Source organism: Chiroxiphia lanceolata, chromosome 19, assembly GCF_009829145.1.
Source record: "Chiroxiphia lanceolata isolate bChiLan1 chromosome 19, bChiLan1.pri, whole genome shotgun sequence".
NCBI classification, from domain to species: domain Eukaryota; kingdom Metazoa; phylum Chordata; class Aves; order Passeriformes; family Pipridae; genus Chiroxiphia; species Chiroxiphia lanceolata.
The window spans coordinates 12,461,738-12,475,766 of NC_045655.1; the positions used below are offsets into that span (position 1 = coordinate 12,461,738).

A 14,029-nucleotide genomic window follows, 5' to 3' on the forward strand; every position below is an offset into this window, starting at 1 on the left:
AATGTCATCTTACTGTATTGGTTTCTTTTTTGTGTGTGTCTTTTTTCTTCCTTCTTGATTGCCAGAAATAAATCTCAGTGTTTCTCCTGCGAGCGAATATTCCTAAACACTGTCTTTTGGCGATATGGAACCAAAAGGCTTCAGAAGGAGAAGGGAAAAACCAAACCAAACCCAACGTGTTAACGATTCAGATTTTTATATCAACCTGTCCAGGCTGGAATCCTCTGGGCTCTGTCGAGATTGGCTGCGAACACAAGTCTGTAATGCTGAATGAACACACACACACATCCTGGCATCAGCTTACCAAAAAGGTTGGGAATGGTTGATGTCTCATGAAGCCCAGTTCACAGTGATCTACTTGATCCTCATCTATTAATTAAGGGGGTAGATACACTCTGGAAATGAAGGGGTTTTGATGAACTGAATCATGACACAGCTGGTTGGTAAATCCTGCTGAGCAAATACTGGATGTTCTCTGCCCTGGATTGGGCAATCTCATAGTTTCCAATGGTTGGGGAGTGTTTTAACCACTAAAGCATGAGGTTTTGATTTTTTTTTTATTATTTTTTTTCTCCTAAAATAAAGGATTGTTGTCCACACAATCTTTTTTTGCCATTTTGACCATGCTCACATTTTTTGCTTAGTCTTTGGCTGGCAGATGAGAAAGCTAAATCTGAACACGCTGTTCTTGGCAATGACTTGTCTTTCACTCCACCAGTCAGTGGGATCATGATTTCCATGTTAAATTTCCTTTTCTCCTCATTGTGAAGGCACTCAATTTTACCCCCATTGTTTCGCACGTACCTGTTTCTCTCTGGCCTTTCTTTGTCCCTGGCTCAGTGTAAGTTACATCAACTCCATGTCATTGTCAGATTTTATCACGTTGCTGCTCCTGCTCCTACTTGGTGCAAAATCTTCCCAGCAAGAAGCCAGCGGTGCCTGGCTGAACCACAGCTACCAGCCGAGGAGGTTTCCAACAGCTGCCATTGCCCGTGCGAGTGGCAATGTCACATCTGGGGCCAAGCACCCCCAGCCTGCAGGCACTTGCCGCTGGGGACCCTCTCCCTGCCCTCCCAGCCTCCCAGAGCCACACCAGGGCCTGCAGGACAGGGCTTTCCTCAAGCAACCTGCCTGGACTTGCAGGGTTGAATTTTATAACAGAAGCCATGGTGCTTCACAGGCACCTGTTTGGTTTTTAGTGCTCTGTAATAACAAAAAACAAGTAATTTTCAAGTGTGACACAGCTTAATTTGTTCACATTGATGGTTTTAACAAGAATACATCATAAATGCTTGAGGTCCCTTAGTGCACAGTGGCTGTTTGTAAACTGCCACCTCCAACACAAGTGGATTTCCTTTCCCAAATCAGCATTTTGTACTTGTACAACCTGTAAGTCTTTTGGGTGGCAAGAAATAAAGCTCCTGATTTATATCTATAGCAGATAGTCTTGGGTCTTGCCTTAGCACCCTCTTGTTGGACCACATCTTCCAGATTGCCTGCCCTTCATGGGGACTTGCAGAAGAGAAAACCCCCTTGGAAGGCTCTTCCATGCATTCCCTTTTCGCTGGATCCCAATTCTTGCCCTGTTTCCTGGCTAATGCCTCCCACTGCTGAGGCTGGTCCTTGCTCAGTATAGAATTATCCAACACAATCTGTCCCAACAAGTTTTCTCTTTGCTTTTCAAACCCTGCACAAAGCACTGATGAAAAGTAAGTTTCCTTCCTTTTTCCTGAGTGACTCTGCTGCAAAGAATCCACTCAGAGGTCTCAGCTGTCCTGTGTCTGTACTTTTTTGATTCTGTGTTCAGCCTTCATACATCAAAATAAACTGAGCTCTGCTTTTGGGCAGAAAGCAGAGGGCTGTATCTGCTGCAGTGGAAGTGTGGAGAGCAGGGTGACAGCATACAGATCTCAGGAGATGTATGTGTACATCTGCCATTCAGCTTTATTTTAATTTGGTTAAAAAATAAATCTTGCTTCTCACAGGCAGCTACTGGAGATTTTAATCAAAGCACTGAGTCTGCATGTGCTGCACAAGCACTCGGACATTCTGGCTTCTCCCTGGAACAAATGAAGATTCCTATTGAGCCTGAAATCTGAGCTGAGCAGTGTGGGACTTAAAAGTGGGTGTTTTGTCAGGGATGGGTCCAAGACATGTGGCTCCTCAGTAATGCAGAGGGCTCAGGAATCCTGCACCTGAGCTGCTCTGGGGCAGTGCTCCCAGTCTGTTACCACTGTGTGCAAATTCTGTCATGTCCCATCCTGTCCATGCCCCCTCCCCACCCAGTTTGGTCTCTTGTCCAGCACTGTGAGTTCAATTAATCTCTGCCTTCCTTTTCCTATCTCCCCAGAATTTATCCTTAAGCTTCCAGAAAAAAAAATCTTGACATCAGTATAAAGAAACAGCGGCCCATAAACCAATACAGAGCCTGTGCTGAGGTACCTTCTGCACTGCTCGAGCAAGGACAGCAGGTCACACACAGTCACTTTGCAGGTTGGCTCTGCTCTGCACCTTGATTCTCAGCAGCAGAGACCCAGTTTTGCAGATTTTCATTTCTGTAGTGACTTAGTGTTTGCTAAATAATACCCAGGCCTCCTCCAAGGTACATGCTTGAGTTTACTCCTTTTCTGTGCTAGACAGCGAAGGAGAGGAAGGGAAAGGACTGGTAACCTTCAAAATACTATTACAGCTATGATGTTCTTCTCAGAAATGGCCCAGCTGGAACTGCCCACACTTGCAGGCGTTCCATGTCTCACCACACTGCCCAAACTAACCCAAACTCCGAGGGATTGGTTTTCATCTCCAGGACTGGTGTTCCTTGATGCAGCTTTTAACTTTCTGAGTTCCTGGGTAGTCAGTTCATTCCTGTTAAGTGCTGGTAGCAGTTTCAAAATCCTTGGCGTCTTTCCTGATATTTGGATCAGTAATCTGGTGGCCTGCAGCCCCGGCTGCAAGCATTCCTGCTGTCTGCAGATGCACGTGGAGCTGTGTCATTCCTTCGTGCTGGCACCAGGCAGGTTGGGCAGAACCATGGGGGAGGTGGACTGTGCCTGGTATCAGCTGCAGCCCACCCGCTCCAGGTCATTAATTTGTTAATGCAGTCGGTCTTCACCTCGAAGTTTGGCTGATGGTTTTGCCCGGTGCCTCCCTACTTCATGGCCCATCCCTCTGCAACCACAGCGGCTCCGCAGTGCCGGGACGGCTCTGACCCATTTCAGAGGTGTGAGACAAAGCGGATGCGCTGGGAGTATGCCAGGTCTAGGACGTAGAGCAGCAGGTTAACGTAGGTGAAGATGGCAATCACCAGCTGGCTGTCCCAGGGGCACTTGCCCTTGGCACAGAGGCTGGGGCGTTGTGGAGAGCCGTACTTGCTGTCAAAGCAAAACACCGGCCAGATGACCGCAGCGCTCACGTAGAGCAGCACGGCCCCAAAGGTGTAGATGACCACAGAGCGCTCAAAGGGGAACCACAGCAAGGCAGTCTTACCTGTGACACTGAAGGCCACTACCACCACTGTCACCACAAAGCAAAAGCTGTAGACAGCCACACACCATTGCGTCGCCACGTGTTTGCCATACTGGCTGTCGTTCACCAGCGCCCCAAAGATGATGCAGGCCACAAAGGCCTGAACGATTTTCAGGAGCCCGGAGATGGTGGCCATGTAGCTGGTGACTTGTCCCGGTTTTGCCCTGGTCAAGAACACCTCGGCAGCGTACGCGACAAACAGGAGGCCCGCAAAGACGCTGGCTGCGATGCGGAAGTCTCTCACCTCGCAGCCGATGGGGTAACAGCCCACCTGGACGAAGTAGAGCGGGTAGATCACCGCGGCCGTGACGGACATGAGCGTGGCGAGCATGGCAAAAGCAGCAGTGAAGTTTCCCCAGGAAAGACTCAGGCAGCTGTGCAGGTGCGTGAACTCACAGGTGATGATGAACACAGTGATCGCAAAGCAGAAGGTCCAGACAAACATGCAGAAGGTGCCGTAGGCAGCGCTGAACCCGCCCTGGTGGGCGACCAGGCTGAACGTGGTGCATCCAAAGGTCATCTGCAGCAATCGAGCTATTCCAACGGGGGAGGTCACTGCAGCCGTGTTTAGATACGGCCCTCCTGTGCTCTCCATCATCTTTCCAGTCCAGCAGACAATGCAGGCAAAAGCCCCCTCAAATGTCCTTTCAGGCTTTTGCTCTTTTGCCCTGAGTCACACCTGGTCCCAACTCAGTGGAGTGGCAGCTCGAATCTTGCTGGTCTCTGCCGGCATCAGTGGGAGCTGCCTCTGATGCCGCGGCTCTGGCAGCTTTCCGCACAGACCTGCGGCTGCAGGGAGGTGACTGGCTGGCTCTGCCCACTGGCTGTGAGCTCAGGGTGCTGCCGTCCGCTCGATCTGCTTCCTCAGGTCTGAAACCTGCCCCTGTGCTGTCCTTTTGTGGTCTCCTTTCCCGCAGGATGGTGCTTTCCCTGGAGGCTGACATTTATTCCATTTTAGCTCCGCAGCTGTAGTTTTCTGCTGCACCGTTTGCAGGAACCTGGAGTATAAATAGGGGCTTTATTAATAGTTCTGGAATGAGTCCTGCCCCCCCTCAGCTGTTGGGAGCCGGTGTTATTTAACACTGAAGCTGCGAGCTCCACCAGAGGCTCTTGATTATCCTTCTGCTGTTCTAGAAACTCTGGGGTCACTGGAATGCTGCCGTTCCCCCCCCCGCAACCCCCGCACTGAAGGGAGGGGGCTGACTGTGGCACAAGGCTGTGATCCAGCCACACTGCAGGAACAGCAGCTCAGTCCTGCAGACCCAAGAGTAGGGGCACAAGCCCAAAGGCAGCACAAACCCTACAAAAGAAAGGATTTAGGCCAGAGGCTGGATAAAAGCTGACTCACTTTGCTGCAGTAGATCTGGAGCAGCAATACATTTACCTGCTGTGCTCTGAGCATTAGTGAGAGCTTGTGGCTGTGAAGGTTTAGCACACCAGTCCTCACCATTTCCTTAAACTCATCCCTGTCTGTTTTACTTATGTGGAGACCAGTTATTCTTGTACCTCTGAATGCCACAACCAAATACACTTGTTAAAAAAAAAAATTGCTTTGATATTCTTAGCTCTGTTTTGGAATACAGATTTCAATATATAGTCTCAAACTCTCCATCCTGTGGGATCAAAGCTTCCACAGGGAGCCGTGCCTGGTACACAACGCCCGAAACTTTGTCTCTACCCAGAAGTCTCTTAATTCTAACTCTAAAAGCCCGGAAGAAAATTTCTGATGTAGGTTCAGAATGGGAAAAATGAAAACCACAACGGAGTAGAAAAATTCCTCCCTTACCCCACGGCAGCATTGCTGACTCCTCATCTGCAGTGCTAATCCCAGTGTGGAAGCAGGATAACTTTATGGAACAGTTCACATAAGAACAGTACAGTTTTTGTGGCTCTTAGGATAAAATGTGCCTACCTTCAGTTTTGACACTGTCTTGTAACCTCAGTGTCTCTTTCATTCAAGTCCCTCCCATTTTCCTTAAGACCTCTGGTGCTAAAAGTACAAAACCTGTATTCATTTGGGGTGGAAGTTGCACAATAAACATCACAACAACCAGGAAATGCAGCAGGAGAGCTGAGGAGCTCCAGGTGATGAGGTTCTCCCCTGAAAGTCTTGCCCTTCCCCTCTCTTCACCTCTAGAAGTTTTCCACACCTCATTGGCAGTGTGTTACTGACTGTATTGTGGCATATCCTGGTCATCACTTACTACCTGCCCAGGGACCAGCAGAGAGCTGTGACAGGGTCACTCCCTGTCACAGTCCACCTGAGGACACATCCCCCCTTGCCCTACACTCTGTGACCAATTGGTGATGCTGGGGGGGCAGAGCTGGTCCTGCTGCTTGGCTTCTGCTTTCCCATGAGAAGTGGTGCCCTCTGGAGAGCCCTCAGCGCTGAAGGCAGTGCTGGCAGAAGGCAAAGGTCCCCAAAATCACACCAGCAGAGCAGTGCATCAGATGGACCACAGCCACTTTTCCTCTGAGACAAAAAACCTCATCTAGTTGCAAGATCTTAGAGCACAAACACTTGGTACTGAATTCTTCAAGCCTTGCCCTTTTGTCAGTGGCTTCTGCACAGCAGAAAACAGATGAAAAACGTAATCAGGACAATTTCACTTTTGTACCCAAGTCATTAAAACATAAAGGATATCAGCAATCACCAAACTGATCATAGGGAAACTCCACTGATGTTTTCCTGCTTTTCAATTCTGCTGGCAGTATCATTCATTTTCTCTTTAGCTACTTTTTTATCTTCAGTGTGTGCTAATCCCATCACTCTCAGCAGGACAGCTGATTCCCTCTGTGTTCCTGCCCAACTTTTCCTGAAGCCCTTGAAAAGGAACCAAAGGGCTGTGGTTTGGTTCATTCTTGGGGTTTACTTACCCAAGACAAGGGATCTCACAAACAGCACCACCATTCTAACCTCGTAAGGCCCATCTTGAAAGTGCAGGGAATTTTTCTAAAAAAAGGCCTGAATTCTTTGTGGCCTACACACTGCATAACCACACACAGTTGGTCCAGGACCTCCTGCAGCAGGGAGTAAGCCACACTCCTCATGCAAGTCTCCCCACACCCTGTGCTGCAGGGGGAAGCTCCCACCCCAGGGACGGTCTCTTCTACAAATTCCCAATCCCTCACTTGCTCTCCTCCCCCTACCATCAAAGGGGATTCTCTGTGCTGAAGTGGGTGTGTTCCCAAATGACTACAAGAGAAATATGTTGATGCTTGTCTTGTGCTGTCTTTTCTGTTCCAAATGCTTCTGACAGTCTGATCGAACATTTCCCTCACTGAAGACAGGCCTTTACTGCAAAGCCAGATCTCCCTGCACCATTCAACTGAGTGCCCTGGAGTACCTGGGAAATCACAGTCAAGCCAAAAATGCTGTGGAAGTCTGCAAACATCAGGTGCCGGGTGAAAGTCTCAGTACTTAAACATCATGTTACAACCTCTTCATCAGAGAAACAATAACAAGGAACACTGCAAGGGGAACACAGAAGTCTAATTAATAAAAATTTGTCAACACCACCCTTAGCCCTCTCCCAGGCAGAAGTGACCATCAGGATAACCCATCCAAATGAGCAGCATATACAACTTTACAAAGACATAGGTATGGTTCTCTGGTCAGCCCTTATAAATAGCATTTTACATATTAAAATAAATATGTCCACGTTGCCAAAGTAGCAAGAGGTTTCTTCGTTATTTAAAAAAAAATATGTTACAAAACAATATCATTTATATTTCTTGCTTAGTTAAAAAAAAGTAATAAAAAAGTCATTTTATAAAATAATACGAATAAATTGAGTACAAGAGTGTCCATCCCTAGCACGTGTCCTGGGTCTGTACGCTGTGACTCAGCACGAGATGCTGACCTCCAGGAAGTCATGTAATCATTCCTTCACTTCTAGTTGGACAGAAGAAATCCAGTGCTTGCTTTTTACACCACTTGTATCAAGTCTATGATGTAAAATTCATGGCAAGGGAAGACGTCCCAGATCTGGGAAAGGTTCTCATCGCTGCTATTTATGGCTTTGCTACTCCCTGTATCCGATTGCCTTGTGTAACACAGGAAGAGGATGTGACTGGCTGAAACTCAGCCCTGGAGTTTGGAGGGAACGAGTTCCAGCCAAACAGCGTAAGCAAGAAATTGCTTTTTTTTTGTTTTGTTCTTGACACACCCTGAAGTGTGCAAGAGCGTGGGAGCACGTGGGCGTGCACAGGTGTGAGCGTGCCTGGATGTGAGCGTGCATCTGCCTGCAGGAGCGCAAGGAAGAAGATTAGAAAGTGTGGGAGAAGGGCCGAGAGTCTCTCTCCTCCTGATCTAATCTCTGCCCCTCTGACAAGCCCTCCCTAGTTATCACTGCTGAGCATCCCCAGGAGTTTACTGGGCTCCAGGCCCTGCTGCTGTGCCATCTTCTGAACATCGAACCCCATATGCATGAGGAACTGGATCACATTCATCTCCTGCCCTGTGAACTGGTCCCTGATTGTGGGGCACGAGGGGTTGCAGTGAGGCCATGGACAGCTGTCAATCAGGTGAATTGGGCAGCCTTTCAGAGGGGCCTTCCCGTTTTTGTTGCTCTCATGCAGGCTCCGATCCCAGCAGTGCAGGGCACGGGGTAACGACGTCCCCTTCACCTGGATGTCAGTCCAGTGACTGAAAAGACAAACCGTACAGGTCTCATCAGAGGGGTCAGGATGCCAGGATGGGCTCGTTCCCCAGCCACGTCCCCGTTCACCTCTCAGAGGATCTGCACAAGAACTCACTTGCGTGTGATGATCTCGTGGGACAAACAGGCAGGAGCAAAGCTTGCACTAAAGAAAGAAAGGAAATGTGGATTACGTCTTGAAGGACAAAGCAACTCCTACTGAATAGAACATTCTGGACTAGGGAGAAGATGGAATTTTACCCGGAAATGAAAAAGGCAAGATTCTTGATGTGGATGAGCTAATAGTTATCAAACTTACAACATTCCTTTTTCAGCAGAGATCTGAGAAACAATGCCAGGACACTGGACAAGAATGCCCCTTAGAAACAAATGTGCCGGGTTTTCCTCAAGGAAACACTTACGTCACATCCTTCAAGGTGTTTCTCAGCTCTCTACCCAGATTCTGGATGTAGAGCCACTGCCCTTCTTGAACAGGCTGGCCAGTGAGGTGTACATTGTCTACAGTAAGCTGGGCCTCATCAAAGAGCCACTGGACAACAAAGACTGGACCTAGGAAGACAAAAAATTTGAAAAAGAGATTGCTCCAAGACAGTTGCGGATACAGAGGAAACTTTGGAATTCATTTTATATCTCTCCTCTGAAACTTACATCGAAGAGTGGGGTAAATCTTATACCCAAAAAAGCAATTCCATTCCTCTCCCTCTTTAAACTGCAGCTTACAGCGTTCAGGAACAATGCCATTCCAGTATCTAGGAAACAAAGCAATAACAGAATGAGAGGCACAGGGCAATCCTAACAACTGCCTCTTCATATCCCAGTCTATTTCTGTTCTGATTAGAGTTCCAACTGATAGCACAGCTCTCTCCTGGCTACATTGTCCCATCAACACATTTTAGAGCACCTGCAACTCCACGTGTTCTTCTACACGTCTAGATTTTACATTATTGTCTTTTTCAACAGTTACTGAAAAACCTCTGATGTAGAGAATAAATACTCTTTAAGTATCAAAATGAAGGAAGATAGAGAAGGAGGACATCTCCACAGTCTAGCCTCTTACAGCAGGGTACTTTAGAGTATCTGACTGTACCTTATTCCTCTTCTGATGGCCTCTGTTGGAGCACACGTTATGGTTATCGATACAGTCAGTTCTGCGATACTGTTTGTTATCCAAGAACCATCCAGAGTCTGCCAAGCCTCGAACCTGAATCCCTTGATAACCCATCTCCTCCAGCTGCTCTGCCACTCGGTCCACATTCAGGAGCACTCCTGTCCCTCCAGCACTGCAACAGCAACATCCACACTGCAGTCATGAGGCACACACGGGTGTCACACACCTGGCCAGCAGTGACATACTATAAACACCTTCATTTACCCACAGCAGAGCTACCCAACCATTCACCATGAAACTAGTAGTCACCACGTTATTTCCTCACTTTGCAAAACACTCAGAAATAAAGTAACTGTGCTGAGTAACAATCTAGTACCTCAGAAACCAAGTCCTGTTGTTTAGCTCTCTTCTGGCAGATATATATGCTCTGTATCATTTGCAAGAGGTTTGGCTGTTCAATAGACTGAAAGAATCTGAAGTGAGATGAATTCACCCTTTGCAGCTTCTCTATCATGCCCCTGTGTAACATATGCTGAGTGTACCAGAGCTTTGTGCAACATGGGACAATCTAGTGCACCTGTGTGAGGCAAGTCTGGTTTTGAATTTAGTGTCCCGAATCAATTTGCAGCAGGGGTGTGTCTCATGATGTGGGCCAACATTCTTGATGCAGAGAACGCAAAGCTTTTATCTTATTGTCTTGCAAGCTTTTGCCTTGTTACTATTTTCTCTCTTCTGTTTCTATTCTGGTTCTATCTGGACCGGAAGCTGCGGGAATAATATTGTATCCTCCCCTGTTGTACCCCTTAGAGGAGAAAACTGAGAAGAGGTACAGGGTTTGCTATATTAGTGTTACTGTAGTCTTAGAAGCTACGTTTCCTAACAGCTTTCTACTGTGGAAATCTCCTGTTCTCACCAAAGGGAATCTGGTGGATACCTACCTGCTCCCTGCAAGCAGCAACACTTTTGCAGTGCTCAGACCTTTTCCCACCAGCTCCTTTATAACTTCCTGAATGATCAGTGCTCCCATGAAGGCATATTCATCTGGAAGAGACAGCTCAGTGTCAACAAAATTGCTTCCTGTCCAGGCTCAGACTTTTACTTCCTCTCCAAAAATGCTTAAGAACTTTCCAAAGGGATTACGAACCTAACCCAGGTTCATTTTATCCACCTGAACCAAGTACACCTAAGAAGAAACTCTCCCTGCCCCGTACAAAACTTGCTTCCCTGAAAGAAAGTGAATAGAGTGATCTGAATACACAATTACACAAGTACCTTCCTTCAATAGTGCTTAGAAATGGGTAAACTTAGAGAAGGAAAACAAGAAGGACGGTGCTGGGACCCTATCTCCATACAGGAGGAACACACACACCTTTCTACCACCTGGAATCTCAGTTCCAACTTCCTGCTTCCCCTTTTTTCCCATTTATCAAGCCAATTCAGACAAGCAATGCTTCACAAAGTGTTACACCTACACAGACACCACTTCCTTGGTACCACCAGCAGTCGTGGATACTGATGTGTAACTGCTCCACAGCAACAGCTCCAAGGAGCTGGGATGAAGTAAAAGGGTACCTGTGGCATCACCAGAACGACAGCCGATGGCAATGCATGGATTGAGATGAACTATTCTCTGATTCCCAAGAAACCTGCGGATGGCTTTAGCCACACACATGACGGCTCCTGCCTAAGGCCAAATATCCTCCTGATTAAAGTCTGACACTAAATTCACAGTCCTTCCTCTCAGGTAAGCCATGCTAAAGTCACACGCAACAGGCCATGGTCGCTCAGCTACACCAATTAATTTGCTGCGTGCTAGAACCTGAATATTCAACTAAAAGGAATTTTGTTCTTCTAATCCTTGCATACTGGATCAGTGTAACATCTCTGCAAGCAGTGGCTCTGAACTATGTCAAAACAGCCTGAGCTAAAGAGATCAGGATGTTTTATCTGGAAGTAGCTTGATATCTTTCCTGCCCTTCAGCAAGAAAAAGCCTGTTCTTCATCCATGTGGTTTCACCAGAAGTCTGGCCACATCCTTTAATGTGTGATGTCTGGGCAGCAACAGCCCCTCAGCAACACTCACTTTTCTCAGACTTGGAAGAGGCACGCTCCAAAACATCACTTGAGCAATACGGGATGAATCTGTAAGAGAGAGCTGTGTGAGTCCTGCTGTGCCTCTGACACGCACAGCGGGGTGAGGATGGGGTCACCTAACTGGAAGAAAATTAAACTTTGGGAAGGGGAAAAGGGAAGAGTTTCTGTCCAGTTTGACAACTTACCTGCCTGTAAAACAAGTGACATTTACAACTGCCTTGTATTTTCTCCTGAACACTAGTAGTTTTACTGAGTTAAATCAATAAATAACATGTCTCCTATCAATTTAATTGAAGCACTGAGCTCAGGAGACAGACAGGCCATGATTTTTCTCTCAGCTATCCCACGGTGGATGGTCTGCCACAGGGAAACTCTCTATGCTTCAGTTTTTCACATGGAAAATGAGAAGACTCTTGTCAGTGCAGTATAAACGTTGACTGCAACCACCAGAGGTTTTTGAAGGAATTATCTTCCCATTTTTGTCTCCATCTTGCAGGAGACAAATTAACATCCCTTCTGTACAGATGCATATATAAACTGGTCTCTCTCATCTCTCTTTGAACTAGGAGAGCTGCTCCACATTCCTCTCAAATTGGCAGATGTGTAACACATAATCAGCCCACCACTTCTGACGGATTTGCCACTGCAGCCATCTGAGAAGGCTCTCTAGGATATCCCCAGTTTTTCTCCATTAGATCACCCCACAACCCCAAGAAGAATGAACTTAAGTTTCTCTGGACCTTGTAGCCCTATTTGTTAGAGAGCTGAACTACATCAAACGAGGAAATACACAATTTCCTCTCCCAAGTATTAATTTTAACCCATCTCTGCAGCATTTTTACCAGCCTGAAAGGCAGGAGATGGTGTTTAAGTATAAAGCTACTTCCCTCCGTTGTCCCTCCTTACACCATGTTTGCATTCCACCAGTGAGGATTTTCTTCTGGCTGCGAGGACAGGATCCCAGTTCCTGCAGATGGGCACAAAGAAACAAGAAATGTACAGATGAGTCTGTGACTTCAGAGGAGCCTTAGCAGCCTCATGCAAGACCTCTGACCACACAGAAAACAAACATTCATGATGAAAAACATTGGTAAGGGAAGGGGAAGGAACATTTCTAAATTTGCCCTTAGGCAGATGTGACACTGAGAATTTGATTCATGCTACAGATGAAGCCTGTCTAGAAGCTTCTTGCAGTATAGAAAAGACCTGTGATGCCCACTTAAGTACTTCCCCAAAAAACAAATCCTAGCAGGTGAATTCCGATATATGCAATTAAACGATCTGTTTGAGTGATGGAGGTCTGGGTATCCAGGCGGCTGCAGCACAAGCAGAGAGAGCAAAGAGAGCAGCACTCGGTACCTGCGATACCTGTGCACCCGAACGTCTGCCCGTGCCCGCGGGAGCATCACGGGGCAGCGACCAGGCACCTGCCTCGGCCCCTCGGGGCTGCTCCTCGGAGCGACTCACCCACGCGGGTCGCGGGCCACTCCCGGGAGCTCATCAGCCGTCGCATGGTGTCGTAGCGGGTGTCGCAGTTCTCCCTGTTGAAGCAGTACCACCCTCCTGGCGAGGGGACAGGGGTCAGGCGGCCCCGAGGGGCCGGGGGCCCGTGGCTGAGGGACGGCGGCCCGCGAGGGCCGGGGCACCGAGGGCAGCCTCGGGCCACCGCCCCGCTCGCGGTCGCCGCTGCGGGGGACCGGGACGCCGGCGCTCACCTTCCAGGAACAGCAGCCACCGCCGGCTGCCCTTGGACTCCTTCAGGTAGTAGCTGCGGGCACAGACAAAGGGCGGCGCCTGAGCGGGAGCCGGGCCCGGCCGCAGCGCTCCGGTGCCGCCCGGGCCGGGGCCGCGCCGAGGCGGCGGGAGGGGCGGCGGCCCCGGCGCCGCTCGCGCCCGCCCGGGGAAGCGCCGGGGCCGCCGCCCGGGAGGCGCCGCTGCACCTGTCGCCGCCGGTGCCGCGCGCGGCCGCGCGGTGGCGCCGCAGCCCTCGGGGCCGGGGCCGGGGGAGCGGCGGCGGCCGCGCGGGGCAGCCCCGGGAGAGCGGAGGGGCCGGCGCGGCTCGGGGACTCACCCGGCCGGGCTGCCGTCGTTGCAGGTGACCGAGGCGTTGTGGAGGAGGTGCAGGCGCAGGTCGTGCGGCAGCGCCTGGGCCGAGCAGGGGTACAGCGACTGCGCCAGGCTCTTGACCTGCGCCATGAAGCTGTCCATGTTGCCCTCCACGGCGGTGAAGTCCAGCGGGAAGCTCTCGGCTGCCGCCGCCGCCGCCTCGCCGCGCTCGCGGGCCGCCGGGCCTCGCCGCCGCCAGCCCTTCCTGCCCTCGCCGCCGGGCCCGGCGTGCAGCAGCCCCAGCAGCAGCAGGAGGTGCACCGCCGCCGTGCCCATCGCCGCCCGCCGCCACCCGCCGCTCGCCGCGGCGGCAGCAGCAGCAGCCAGCCCCCGGCGGCGGGCAGCGCCGCCCGCGCTCCGCCGCGCCCCGCCGCGCCACCCGCGGGGACGGGGGTCGGCGGCGGGCGGCGAGGGCAGCGCCGGCGGCGCGGGCTCGGCGGCGCGGCTGCCGGCACAGGAGCCCGCCGCCCGCTCCCAGGCGGCGAGCATGACAGAGGGGCACGGAGTGCGCGGGGAGCGCGCCGGGGGCGCCGCC

At 50.1% G+C, this 14,029-nt stretch overlaps 2 protein-coding genes across 2 annotated transcripts; both read right to left on the reverse strand.

Moving 5' to 3' along the window:
* Positions 1 to 538: 538 nt before the first annotated feature.
* Positions 539 to 6,880, reverse strand: MYADML2 (myeloid associated differentiation marker like 2). Its single transcript, XM_032706740.1, has 2 exons — positions 5,312 to 6,880; positions 539 to 4,523 (listed from the first exon to the last, which is right to left on the reverse strand). Exon 2 carries the CDS (start codon positions 4,121 to 4,123, stop codon positions 3,215 to 3,217), a length of 909 nt encoding a protein of 302 aa, XP_032562631.1. The 5' UTR covers positions 4,124 to 4,523; positions 5,312 to 6,880; the 3' UTR covers positions 539 to 3,214.
* A 117-nt stretch (positions 6,881 to 6,997) lies between these two features.
* NOTUM (notum, palmitoleoyl-protein carboxylesterase) lies at positions 6,998 to 13,770 on the reverse strand. Its single transcript, XM_032706739.1, is given in 12 exon segments — positions 6,998 to 8,173; positions 8,284 to 8,331; positions 8,588 to 8,735; positions 8,835 to 8,935; positions 9,274 to 9,317; positions 9,319 to 9,466; positions 10,233 to 10,335; positions 11,378 to 11,436; positions 12,295 to 12,355; positions 12,856 to 12,951; positions 13,104 to 13,156; positions 13,460 to 13,770. Coding segments are annotated over 12 exon segments (1,479 nt in total). The 3' UTR covers positions 6,998 to 7,866.
* Positions 13,771 to 14,029: the final 259 nt, after the last annotated feature.